This window comes from Sapajus apella, unplaced genomic scaffold (assembly GCF_009761245.1).
Source record: "Sapajus apella isolate SASKATOON/1434 unplaced genomic scaffold, GSC_monkey_1.0 scaffold6, whole genome shotgun sequence".
NCBI classification, from domain to species: Eukaryota; Metazoa; Chordata; class Mammalia; order Primates; family Cebidae; genus Sapajus; species Sapajus apella.
This window is the reverse complement of record NW_022436946.1, coordinates 1,731,433-1,745,133: the sequence shown is the minus strand read 5'-3', so window position 1 is coordinate 1,745,133 and position 13,701 is coordinate 1,731,433. Positions and strand designations below refer to the sequence as shown.

Sequence of the window (13,701 nt, the reverse complement as noted above, 5' to 3'; positions counted from 1 at the left end):
TCTCGGCTCACTGCAGCCTCTACCTCCCAGGTTCAAGCGATTCTCGTGCCTTAGCCTCCCGAATAGCTGGGATTACAGATGTGCACGATGCCTGGCTAATTTTTGTATTTTTAATAGACACAGGGTTTCACCATGTTGGCCAGGCTGGTCTTGAACTCCTGGCCTCAAGTGATGTACCCACCTTGGCCACCCAAAGTGCTGGAATTACAGCCAAGAGCCACTGTGCCCAACTGGTTGTTGGGTTTTTGAATGGTCTTTGCTATTTACACAGCACCTTAAAAAAGCAATTTATGAAAATTAGATGTTGCTTGAACTCCAGTGAGTTGTGAATAGAAGACTGTAGAGTTAAGAATAAGGCTGGGCGTGGTGGATCACGCCTGTAATCCCAGCACTTTGGGAAGCCAAGGCAGGCAGATCACCTGAGGTCAGGAGTTTGAGACCAGCCTAACCAACATGGTGAAACCCCGTTTCTACTAAAAATACAAAAATTAGCTGGGTGTGGTGGCGGGTGCCTGTAATCCCAGCTACTTGGGAGGCTGAGACAGGAGGATCACTTGAATCCAGGATGTGGAGGTTGCAGTGAGCCGAGACTGCCATTGCACCCCAGCCTGAGCAGCAAGAGCAAAACTCCATCTCAAATAATAATAATAATAATAATAATAATAGGTGCTTATTTAACTCCAGTTGTTGATTTCATGTAAGAAAAACGTTACTACACCAAATTTATGTGCAGGAATATTAAGACCCATAGAAGTAAAGTGATTTGCTAGAGAACTTGGGAATTAAACCCAGGTTGTTCTAACTCCTGAGACCTTGGGCTAATCGTCTTCCCTTTACCCCAGTCTCATTGGGGCACTCTCATTTTCTTCGTTTTTATCCTGTGACGAAGGCGTTCAGTGGAAAATGTCTACACTCAGGTGTAAGGAGCTCTGAGCATAACTTTGCGCACAGTTGCCAGCCTTGGATGAAGAAAGGCCTTGCTGAGGTAGCGTAGTGGCAGAGGAGCAAAACCATAAAGTCTCGGATTCTGCCCCTGTCATTGCTGTCCATGAAATGGGATCATGCATGCAAATGTTTAGCACAGTGCCTGGGAATGGTGGGCTTTTGACAAATACAAGTGTCGGAAGTACAACATGGGAAAAGCAGCTGGGCTGTCAGGTGGTGGCAGGGGAGGGGTAGTTTGTGGGAGAATCTGTTTGTGCAATGGGGAACTGGGCAGTATAGGGAAGGTGTGGTGAGCCCTTGCAGGAGAAAGAAGAGGAAATTCCATAAAGGTTGGGAGGAGGTATTTCCGAGCAGAAAACAGGGGTAGAAGGGAGTGTAATTCTTGCCAAGGAGTGAGAGATGCCAGACAGCCCAGGGAAGAAGAGCAGGGCAATGGCCGAGGAAAAGGGGGTGGAGCTCTGGTGATCTGGTGCAGAACCTGCAACATGTGCACAGTAAAACATGACCTTCCACTTGGAAGCTTCGTATTCCAATCCCCTTTCGTTGTTGTTGTTAATTTGAGACGGAGTCTCACTCTGTCGCCCAAACTGGAGTGCAGAGATCTTGGCTCTCTGCAGCCTCTACCTCCCAGGCTCAAGCCATGCTCCTACCCCAGCCTCCTGAGTAGCTGGGATTACTGGTGCATGCCACCACACCTGACTAACTTTTGTAGTTTTAGTAGAGACAAGTTTTCACCATGTTGTCCAGGCTGATCTCAAACTCCTGGCCTCAAGTGATCTGCCCACCTCGGCCCCCCAAAGTGATGAGATTACAGGCTTGAGCCACTGAGCCTGGTCATTTTATTTAGTTTAGGTAACCTCTGGATCCTGTTTAACTCTAAAGTTCTGTCATTTTAAGGCGGGAGAGTGGTTCATACATATCCGTGAGTCCTGTGTAGCTGGGTATTTTATGTTGTGTGATGTCCTATAAGGAGATGGGCTCAAGCATCATGCATAAAGACTCACACAATACAAGGGATGTCTAAAACAAGCAGCTTTAACTGTGCAGTGGGAATAAATGACTTACCCAAGTGAATGAACTTAGCCCCTGGAAAGACAGACGTGACTTGCAGCCCACGTCATGGAGACTTTCTATGGGTTTTTAGCCCTGTGTTGTTTAGATGATGTTCTGTTTAAGTAACAGCATGTGCCTAGTGGCTCCCCTGAGATCCTTGAGAAAATTAAATGATCATCTTGTGACACAGTCCTCATGCTGACATTTCTAGAAGGCAGGAGAATTCAGAGGCTCTGAAATGGTCATTAAAACAATTTGTTAACAGAGTTTTAGAAGCTCCAATGAAGGGGAAATAACTTACATTTACTCTGGTTAAAATTTTAAAAAGGAGTGGGCAGGGAGAGAGAAAGTGACAGCTCTAGGAGAAAACCACAATTCTAAGTTTTAATTCAGTAATTTCAAAAATAGCCATTGAAAGGTGTCTATTTGTTGTTGAGGCTACTCCCTTACGGGGGTGTCCAGAAAAATGTCTGCAAAAGAGATCTTTTTTTAAAGTCCAGTCACTTTCAAGGGTTAGTCCTTGTCCTCCTTGTCCCGGATTTGCTCAGATTCTCGCGTTCTTTTTTCTGTCTCTGGAATTCCATAGACAGTAATTAAGGAACTGGAGGCCAGCAGGAGGTCAGGGAGCCTTCCTCAGTGAAAACAGGGATTGTTGGCCATGCACAACACTCCCTTTTTTCCTTGTGGTGAATAGGAGATTTGCTTAGAGCCGATGACTTATGCCTTTCTTGCAAGTTATGCAGTTAGCAAGCGACTGGGGAATCAGTCAGCGAGCAGAAAGAAGCTAATTGAATCCAGTGTCTTCCCCTTTCTCTTTCGGATACTAAGCTGTGACGGCGGAGCCTGCCTGATCATGTAACTCCAGAGAGACATGTTCCAGGAGTGCCTAATCCTAATTTCGAGATTGTGGAGTTGATGCCACAGGAGTGAAGACGCTCTCCGAGTGGGGAGGGGGGTGGGAGGTACCGGACGTCCTCAGAATTGCCCCTTAGGCTTGCTAAATGCCGAAGCCGGTAAGTCGCTGAATGCTTTTGTCGCTGAATGCTTTTGACGGGAAAGAAAGAATGTGTTTTCTGTTGCTTCAAGTAAAAGTTTTTGCTGCTCCTGCCTATGACATTTCTCTCTCTTTTCTTCTTAAATTCCTCTAGATTTGTCCTTCTTTCCCTTTTTTCTCCCCTACCTGGTAATCCTGAGCATTTTTGCCTTGTGTGTTCACCAGTGAAAATGCATAACTTTTGGAGAATAGCAGATTTTATTTTGAGAATTTGAGAAAATGAGCATATATGGCTCAGCTGTGAATTGTGGAGGCTTTTCCTGGGAGGACTTGAATTCAGACAGTGTTGCACATTGCTTTTCTTTTCTTTTTTCACCACCCGCCCCCCCCGCCACTCATGACACCTAGCACATTGCTTTTCTTAAGCTTATACTTGATTGGCTTCCTTGTCTTAACTTTAAGATTCATGCTGTGACAAAGCAGACCTAGAAAGCTGAAGTATGTATGTCCGATCATGCACTAGGTTAGAGAGACCAGTGTGTGAATTTCACAACCAAGTACATTTCCAGTTTCAAAGTGCTTTTCAGAAATGTTTAAATATCTCCGGGTGTTATGTGGCACTGGGAGTGATAAGTGGGCTTAGTCTCAGTGTTAATAGTGACAGCGTGTCTAAGGGAAACCAGCCGAGTGAGAGTGCTTCTGCAAAGGGCACAGTTGTAATCTGTGATCAGCGTGGTCTCGTGCGGTCCTCCAAAGAATCTAGTTGCTCCTCGCAAGTTTGTTGTCATCTTTATTAGAGCACATTGCCACTGTGCCCGCACAACTGTGCCGTACGGCTTTTGGAAAGAATCTGCTCTGCACACTGTAGTCCCAAGAACTGTTTGTTACAGGGTCCGGTGAAGTATCTGTTACCTACCAGCAACCACAGGCTTTCTTGGAGCAGTGAGGGGATGCTTTCAGTGAGCTCCGGCACACAAATGTTTGTACTTACAGATGCTATTCATTTTGTTCCTTTTTTCTGATCATCCAGCATGTGGCTGTGTTATAAAACGTTCTCCACGCTGGCTCCATGGCTTTCCTATTAGAACATTGCAGATGTGTCAAGGATGCACTTGTTCCAAAAGAAGCTGGGAAGGAAGGAGGCTCCACCCTCCTCTGAGTGCCAAACGGGCCCCATAGGTTCCTCATTCAGCGGCCTGGCTGGCGAATGGTGTACTATCTCTTTAAAGCAGCTATAGTTTTGTGTCTTGGCTTGGTCAATTTGTTATGGTTTAAAACTGTGGAGCCAGCTGTCTGCAATCTGATGTAATGTTGCTATGGAAACCAGAAATGAAACACTTAAGCATTCACCACAGAATTACTACATATAGCATTAGCCAAAGTAATTAAAAGTTGAGCCATATGGGCTTTCTGCTGGAAAAATCTGCAGAGGAGAGGCTGGAAATCAAATATTTCTGTTTACAGTATTGGAAATCCACTTTTCCACAGTTTTTGGTGGGATAGGTTGCCTTTTTCTCTTGAAGGTTTTCTGGTGAGTAGCTGTCTTACAGATGACTGAGTTCACCTTCTCGTTTAGAAGATGATCCATTTAACTCTGACCCAGGGTGGGACAGGAGGGGAGGCCACACTATCTCATGTTTGAATGTGTGTGAACATATACTTTTATTTTTTCACTTTAATTCATTTAAAGCCTTTTCTATAATAGTGCTGAGTCTATTTCTTAGAATCATCTATTTTATATACAGTCAGATTTCCTCTATCTTCTACGAAGTTCTTCACGTAGGAAGATTTCTTTTAAAATATACATAGTATTTGAAATTAAACATTATGTATTTTTTATGTTTATAAATATAAAAATTCCCAAGCCCTCATCCCTGGTGGTGTATTTCCTGAATAAAAAGACCTGCTGGCCGGGTGTGGTGGCTCACACCTATAATTCCAGCACTTTGGGAGGCCGAGGCAGGCAGATCACCTAAGGTCAGGAGTTCAAGACCAGCGTGGCCAACATAGCTAAACCCTGTCTCTAAAAATACAAAAATTAGCCAGGCATGGTGTTGTGTGCCTGTAATCCCAGCTACTCGGGAGGCTGAGGTGGGAAAATTGCTTGAACCCAGGAGGCAGAAGCTGTTGTGAGCTGAGATCACACCATTGCATTCCATCCTGGGTGACAGAGTGAGACTCCATCTCAAAAAAAAAAAAAAAGGACACGCTATGTTATTTTCAGCATTTGGGAAGTGGAATATACTTAAAAAGAAAAACATGACATGAGGAATTCAAGATTTACTCTCCAGTTTAGAAAAAATGCAAGCCTTTTACAGTGTTTTTGTATTAAAAACAGCTGGAGAGAATTTTTTAAAGGCCAATATTTTACAACCCTTTTTTCCTCTGGACTCAGAAGGAAGTGAGAAGTCAACACCTCTCCATCAATATCATGAATACAGCAATGCATTCTTGGGATAGGTTGTTGAACTCAAGTAACTTCTAACCTGACTTCTAGGAAATTTTCTATTTAAAACACACACACACACACACACACACACACACACACACACACACACACACACACACCCCTTGAATGACCTGAGTTTTCTGTTGCAATTTTCTTCATATAAATTGTGGCACATCTGTCTTGTCTAGTGTCCAAAACATGATCATGGAACAGAAGGTCTTGGTTGCCATGGTTTGTGATTTGTCAATGACAAACACCTCCAAATCTTGATTTTTCTAGAAAAATAAAAATAAAATAATGCAAAGGTATGAAGAGCTCATGTTTCTCAAAAATAAATGGAACGTGTGAAAACAATTAAATAAGTACCTGGAATGTGTTACTTTTTGCCACAGTGAATCTGGGCAGAGGAAAGTGGAACTTTATGAGGAAGGCATTACCTTTAAGCCTCCTGTCCTGGTTTAACCATTTTGATTTCAACTTGGCAAGTTCACTCAAATACACATAATGATTTGCAATTTTTCTATTGCTTTTTTCTATACCTCATTTTTCTTCTTACTGCCCACTATCCCATATATACACACACCCTCACACCACCACCAGCAACCAGCAAGCTAGGTATGAAGTATACACATCAGTAATTTTCATCCTGTAACACAGCTTCTTATATTTTGATTACAGACAATCTGTACCTATTTCATTTGCATTTGATCTCTAGAAAAATAGAAAGTTAGAGACATAGTCTAAGTTTGTCCCATTGATAGGTACAGAGACTTTCTATAACATATGTTGATTCCTCTTCTATTAGAATGGCTTGTCTTTCGAGCTACACCAAGAGGGCAGAATGTTTTTAAATGTTTATGTGTAATTCCATGCACTGTGGGTTTTTCAGGTGCTGCCTACCCAGAATGGGGGTTAACCAAGTTCTCATTCCTCTGGTTGACCACTCCACCCGTTTCATCACATGTCAACAATCCAACCAAGCAGAAATGAAACTCAAACCAGACAATCCTATTCTGTATTAGGAGCTATAGTTACTATTTTATTTTAATTTTTTACATTTTAAGTTTTAAGCTAACTGCCGGCATCCAGCATAGCCTCTCTCCGCTGTTACCTGGGAGCCCAGTTTCTATTTTTTATTACCAGGTAACCAGTACTTTAACTCTGACATTTGCAGCCAACATTTCATCTAGGAATTGTAGAGAAATTGGACATAGATAATTTATACACTTCACAGAAGAGAAGTCTGAGAAACACTTCTGTCCTGATGACTTGCTGATGTTAGGTTTATAGTTAACCATAAGTGGGTAAACTGCTTGCTGAGAGTCATACAGGGAGAAAGTACCATGGCTCCATGCCTTGAGTTCCAGGGTGAAGACAGAAGCCAGGAAATCAGTTGTTTTTATCCCTTACTATCCTTGTACTAAGGTCTGTGCCGTAGTGCAAAGAGGACTCACAATGCACGCCATTTATATGCCTAAGTAATGCATAGAAACTCTACCTCTTCTTCTTTGGAGCGGTTCTCTGCAAACTCTTGCTTATCTGTTTTATTGTCTATAACATCGGGATTAGCGAGAGCTTTTCTTGGGGAGAGGTCTCTACGTTAGGATTGTATTCAGAGATGGCACTTGTTTTTGTTTTGTGTTCATTTGAGGCATTGGTCTTCTTACTAGTCCACGAACTGGGTTGGAGGAAATGGAGAAGGTTGTTGTTGGGGCGGGCGACGTGAGCTGGAATCGCTGACCCGCTACATGGGGTGTGCCAAGGCGGCTGCTCCCAGGCATGCCTACGCACTCGCGCTGCACGTTCATTTAGCCGGAGACCTCTTTTGCTGTTTCACATTTTGAACAGATACAACAGAGGAAGCTGCATATTGAATGTTGGAGCTGACTTGGAAATGAAACTCTCATTTTGTTCACAAGGAAAGGATTGTTTTTAGCTTGGGTCACTGCTGCAGAGAGAGTTTTTTTCCCCTCTCTCTGTAATGTTTGATACTTGAGGGAAAACAGCTGGGCCTGAGCATGCTGGCTCCCTGCAAAGTGCAATGGGCTGCTGGGGAATATGGATTATACTGTATGGCTGAAAGGTCAACTTTTTCCCTTGTCTCTCTTGGAGGAATGCAGGGTCTGTCCTCACATTTGCCTTGTGAGCCCTCAGAAGAAGCCGAGAGAGGTAGAAGGGCTGGCTGCAATGTGGCAGACAGTCTTAGCCAATGAGATGGAAGAGGCTTTTTGCATCTCCTTCCCTTTCCTGCCCTGCTGTTTTTGATTTTCGGGGGGAGGGCTAGAAAAAGTCAACAGAATTTTGGTTTGGAGAATACTTGATGACCACGTTAAACAGCAAGTCCTGATGGGCCAGACAGATGAGAGCCTGCCCCAAACCACAGCAGTGAAACTGGAATGACAGGGCCAGCGCTGGAGGGAGAGTCCTGCCGGAATCCTCCTCAAAGGGGACAAGGAAGTAGTTGAGACAGATGCCCCCACAGGCCTGTCGAGGGCAAAAATGTGCATTTCAGTGCCTAGGACCTAATTCTACACTGAATTAGACCTTAAGATGATATGTGGAGCTTTGTCAACCTCTTGAACAAATTTGTTGATTCCCCAAGTTCAGCAACAGAGCTGCCAAGATTCAGACTGGCAGCAGGGTTGGCTACATCCAGCCCCTCGAGCAGAGCTTGAAGCAATTATCTAATTAACTTTTCCTTTGTTTCTTTGCCAGTCAAGAGAACAATCGGATGATGAGACCGAGGAGTCGGTGAAGTTTAAGAGGTTACACAAGCTGGTAAACTCCACTCGCAGAGTCAGAAAGAAACTAATTAGGGTGGAAGAAATGAAAAAGCCCAGCACTGAAGGTAAAAAAACAAACAAACAAAAAAAAGGTGAACTCCACCCTGGTTATTCCAAAAGAAATCATTTGGGGGTCAGTTTCTCAGTAGAAAAGGGATACGATTTCAAGTGGAAAATGCGTGGAGCTCTGGCAGAGTCTGGCAGGACTGTGCCTGCTGGAAGAGTGATGCTCAGATGCGATGATGTGGTGGAATGAAGGATCCTGGCGTCAGGCGTTTGGGATGCTTAGTAATTTAAACTGAAACGATGGGAAATGGAAATATTCTCAAGGTGTGGTATAGCTTCATGTATGAGCTTCTACCATTTTATATACACTTTCTAACTTTTTTGAATGAGCCTCCAATCCCAAAAAGGACTGTGGTTCTTGCTCAGTGAACTTTAGTTCAAATTTGATATACACGCATCTTGAAGAAATGTCTAACAATCAAGGCACTTGACATCCCTTTAAATTTCTCAGGGGTGATTTGTTCTTCCATTCAAATGGAGGCTTGAAGAAATCTGGGATTCTAAGGGAATCTTTAAGAGCTGTGTTGCTGGGTTAGCCAGGGGAAACAACAGTGTCAAAAGACACATCAGCTTGGATTTATTGACGTGGATAGTTAGCCTCTGAAGTATAATTATGGCAGTTCAAATCTGAACCTTATTCATCTCCCTTGTAGTAAAGTGCATTTGCGGCATCTTAAAAATTCTCCCCAAAAAGGCAAAATAAAAGAAGAAGATTTTTCTGTTTGAAAATGATAATAATTGAATTGGATAAAAATACTGGAAAGAATATGCTTTAAAAAAAACACATTAGTTGTGAAAATGTCATATCTATGTTGTGAGGAATTTCAAAATTTTAACATGTAGGTTTTAAAATTATTTTTGTAGAGGCCTTTTTGTTCCATAGAGATAAAATCAAGCTGTGTAAAGAAATGAATTTCCCCTTATTTGCAAAGATAAAGGTTTTTCATTTATATTGCTGTTTTTAATTTTTGTTTTAATTAATTAATTAATTTTTGTTTGTCATCATTTGTGGGTTTAAATCCCTTAGAATAATACTGAAGCTAAGCGGATATCTGTGAGAGCATGGGGATTAGAAGGGAAAAGAAAAACATGGGGAGATAAATCAGCTTTATGGCCAATTTCATAAATTAGGGTTGTTTTCAATTCTGGGGTTTCATTAGGGTGTCTTTTTTCACGGTAATTCTGTTTACATTTGGATGCAATGCTGATTTTACATTTGGGTGTTTTCATACCTGCCTGGCAGTCATGAATTTCACAGTATGGAATGTACCCTGTGGCAGCTCTTACTGAAATCACAGACAGTGTCACCTGGTACTGTTAGGGAGAACCATATGGAATTGCCAACATTCAACTTTAAGGGCACATTTTATAACAAATTTCATGAACACTAGGCCAAAATCAAGTCCCAGATATAACAAATAGATGGATGGGGCTCATTCATAACTGAGGTAACGTTGGTAAAGTAACTAGTCCTGGGCTGTTCACCCGTGGGCCCCTCACACGTGGTAGTGGTGTGTGAAGGCAGCCTTTCCACTAGAATAATGTGATAAAAAATACAGACGTTGTAATTTGCATATTTATCTCAGAATAAATCAATCCAACTATCTTTGAGAAGCATCAATGGAAAAGGAAAAATATACCAAAAGGGGTAACTCTAGAGTAAAAAGTAATAACCAGATGGAACTCTGGCTCTGAACTTCACTTCATCTGGGCACGAATCAGGCTTCACAGATGGATTTAGTGAGCTCAAGTCCTAAGGTACACTGAGGCATCTGATGAGTCGGGGAGCCGAGGTGCCATTGGCCAAGCTCACCGTGTTCTCAGGAGAAGCCCCAGGTGTGTGCATAGCAAGGCATCTGCTTTGGGTCACCCCTCAGTCCCTGCTAAACTGGAACTTCCTCCAAGCCCTGCACAACGGAGAACTCTCTGAGGGTCCTCACCTGGCGAGGGTACTTGAGAGAGGCCACCTTGGCTCTCTCATCTTGCAAAGCAGGAAGGATTCATACTCCAGGAGCCTCTCCTCTCCCTGCCCTTGGACTTACAAAGGGTTGATCCTTTGACTTCCTGCGTGGCTGTGCTAATACCATGTTGTCTGCATGGTAATTATCATTTCTTGAGGGCATTCCAGGTGCCAGGCACTTTCCTAAACACTTCAGATTTTATGTTCTCTTTAATGTCACCTTCAGAATAGCCACCAGAGGCAAGCACTTATGCCATCCTCATTTCGTAAATGAGGAAACTGAGACTCAAAGAGGCTAAGTAATTGACTCCTGGCCACTCAGCCAGCCAGCAGAAGGCCTAGCACGATGTCCAGGCAGCCTGCTCCCTGACAGCAGCCTGTGCTCACTCCGCTGCCACCTCTGTCCCCCATCAGCTCTGGAGTCCTCAGAACGCCAGCAGAGAGATCAGTTCTTCACTTACTCTCACCTTTGCATCTTGGGTTTCAAGTCCTTATCCCGGCATGGACGACCCTGGTCAATCTTTAGGTTACATCAATGCCCTTTATCTGCCCATTTCTCTGTCTTTGCCCCACGGCGGACCCCTTTCCTCCCCTCATTGCTCCAACTCAGTTCTCTCCAGTAACAAATCGCCAGTTTTTGTAGAAAGCTTTTCGGCTTATACAGCACCTCCACATAACTATTCTGTGGGAATAACAGTGTTATTGTCACAACAGCCTTGCCAGGGATATTAGGCAAAGATAGGTAGGCATTATTGCAGATGAGGAAACAGAGGCTCAGGGCCAGGAAGTAATTGCCCAAGGTCAGGGAGCTGTGAGTGGCAGAGCCAGGCCGGATGCAGAGCATACCTCTGAGTTCCTGGCATTAAGTCAGCCCATAGCCTGCCTCCTTCCTCCTGCCAGAATTACCTTGCCTTTGGTAAGCCGGCCTCAGCTAAGATAGATGGAGGCCTTTACGTGAAGCAAATCACACCAAATGTGATGGAGTGAGCTCATCTTGAGGGCCACTCTTCCAATAGGAGAGTTGTACACTCAAGTCAGAAGAAGATGGAGGAAATGATGCTCCAAGTTCAAGCGGTCCAGGTCAAGGTTAGGATTCCAGGCCGCTGGTCAGGCCCAGACGGAAAAGCCTGCACTGCAGAAGGCCTGCCCTCGGTGCCAGTGGATGCAGCCACTTGGGAAGCGTCCGCCACATTTCCCTCCCAACCTCTTACCAGATGCTGACTTTCCTGAACCCAAGAGTAGAGCTACATTCGTCATGGGCATGCGTGCACCAGCTGGTTCCAGACTCAGATGTGACACTGAAGTATTGGAATCTCTGACGACAGTCCTAAGCACAAAGTCCAGAAAATGTCCAAAGCAGCTGCTGAGTGACAGATCCTTAGGATACGCAGGGTAGACCCACCTGACTTCTCTGAAACCCCTTAAGACTGTGGGTGCCTTTGCACATCTGTGTGGACACCTGGGTAGATGGTGAAACCACAAGCATGTTGACTTCTTTTTTTGTGTGTATGAGTTGGAGTCTTGCTCTGTCACCCAGGCTGGAGTGCAGTGGCGCAATCTCGACTCACTGCAACCTCTGCCTCCTGTGTTCAAACGATTTTCCTGCCTTGGCCTCCCAAATAGCTGGGATTATAGGCGTGTGCCACCACACCTGGCTAATTTTTGTATTTTTAGTAGATACAGGGTTTCACCATGTTAGCCAGAATGGTCTTGATCTCCTGACCTTGTGATCCGCCCGCCTTGGCCTCCCGCCTTCTTTAACAGAGAAGTCCATGGTTGGGCTGCCCCTGCCCCAAGTTGTGCCTCTTGTCTTGGCTCAGTTGCTTCTTCTTGGAAGTGGAGGGTAGATTGCAGCTAGAAGAGGTTGCTGTTTTTATTTCCAACAGCATGAGAACCCTTGGTCTCCACATTTTTTCAGTCAGGTGTCCCGAGGAAGGAGCAGGAAACTTCCAGGACATTTGTATCCTGCCCCTGGACTGATGAATTTCTGTTAGAACCCTGAACCCTGCCTTTAAACTCCCCCTGAAAGATCTCTGAACAATTCTTCAGGGGACTTGGGCCAGGCGGAGTTTTACATCTTCTTTCTCACTTCCCTCCCTCCCCACCACTGCCTCCTGGATGAATGTAAGTTGACCTTGGGTTGTATTTGATAGCAGCTATTCTTTGTTGTTGTTATATTTGTATCTCTAAATCCTATCAATTGGGAAAGTAAGCCATTCTTAGAATTTTAAAGGACGACTGCGGTTATTTTCCCCTCTGAGTTTTGCTCTGAACTGAGCGTAGCTCTCCCTTTTTTTCTGACATTAAACTGCACACTGGCGCCCTCGTCCCAGCTGGTATATTTAATGCCATCCTTCTGTTCCAAGGAACTTTTCCTTTTTTCCTCTTCACAATTCAGCGGGTGGAAAGCTGCAGAGCTCAAAGTTTCCCTGTAATTAAAGGGACACAGCCCGTTGGGATCACTACACCCACAGTTTGACCTACTTCTTTTCTCACATCTGTTCACATAACACATGCGGTAAAGAACTCGGTTTTCCTGCCAGCAAGTCCAAACCTTTCCACTGGGCCCTGGAGGGCTTGGCTTGCCACCTGGCTCCAATGAGGGCTTCAAGAGTTGGAATCCCTGAGACCAGCGGGACCCTGGAGCTGCCTGCGTGTCAGGGCCCTTAAACGCCCTTGCTGCTTCCTCGTGAGGCCCGAGTTGATGGGAATATCTGGCCGCAATCACTGAGTTCCCTAACTTTTTGCGTTTGGCCTGTCAGCTGGAGACAATTCATCAGTCACATTTGCAAGATGCAGCCCTTTTTAGTGTTTCTCCCCAGCAAAACTTCCTTGGAGATTTCATCACTCAAATGGCATATGTACCAATAAAACAATCGCTGTCAGCTGCATGGCATTCATCACACTCCAACTATAAAAAGGCACCAGAGCCAACATAAAGGAGCGCCTTTCAGAAGGGGGCAAGATCGTGATTCCTAGTTTCAGAAGGTTGCATTTACAAACTGGGGAGGACATTATCTCGAAATGCTAAGGCATATCCCGATTATGGCTAGCTTAGATTTTGCCAAATGGTGTTTTAAATATGCCTGTGAAGGTGTTTGGTCTACAGAGATATATAAGGTAGAAGAAAACACATCTGAAACCTTTTAACATTAAGCTTGTGTGAAACCATATATTTGCACAGTATATTTTCATTTTTCTGTGCATATTTAAGGGGGAGCTGGGTTTATAAAGAGGGTCATGATACAGAGAAAGATACCGCTGTAGGCTAGCTAGCTATATGGGTGAGCTTATTTTTCGCAGGGTGTTGTGTGTAAAGAAAGATGTAATGCGGGCGAGCGTGGTGATTGACACCTGTAATCCCAGCACTTTGGGAGGCCGAGACGGGCAGATCATGAGGTCAAGAGATCGAGACCATTCTGACCAACATAGTGAAACCCCGTCTCTACTA

General features: G+C 44.2%; 1 protein-coding gene across 8 annotated transcripts in view; it reads left to right on the top strand.

The window, feature by feature from the left end:
• The window catches only part of SASH1 (SAM and SH3 domain containing 1), a 1,049,232-nt gene that overhangs the window by 1,002,936 nt on the left and 32,595 nt on the right, over nucleotides 1-13,701 (top strand). For 6 of the 8 annotated variants that reach the window (XM_032274338.1, XM_032274343.1, XM_032274342.1 and 3 more), the window contains exon 9: nucleotides 8,157-8,289. In XM_032274338.1, the coding sequence (XP_032130229.1) occupies nucleotides 8,157-8,289 (133 nt within the window). Of the gene's footprint in view, nucleotides 1-1,640; nucleotides 3,012-8,156; nucleotides 8,290-13,701 lie in introns of those variants that run through there. The other 2 variants (XM_032274344.1, XM_032274345.1) reach the window with 2 other exon arrangements.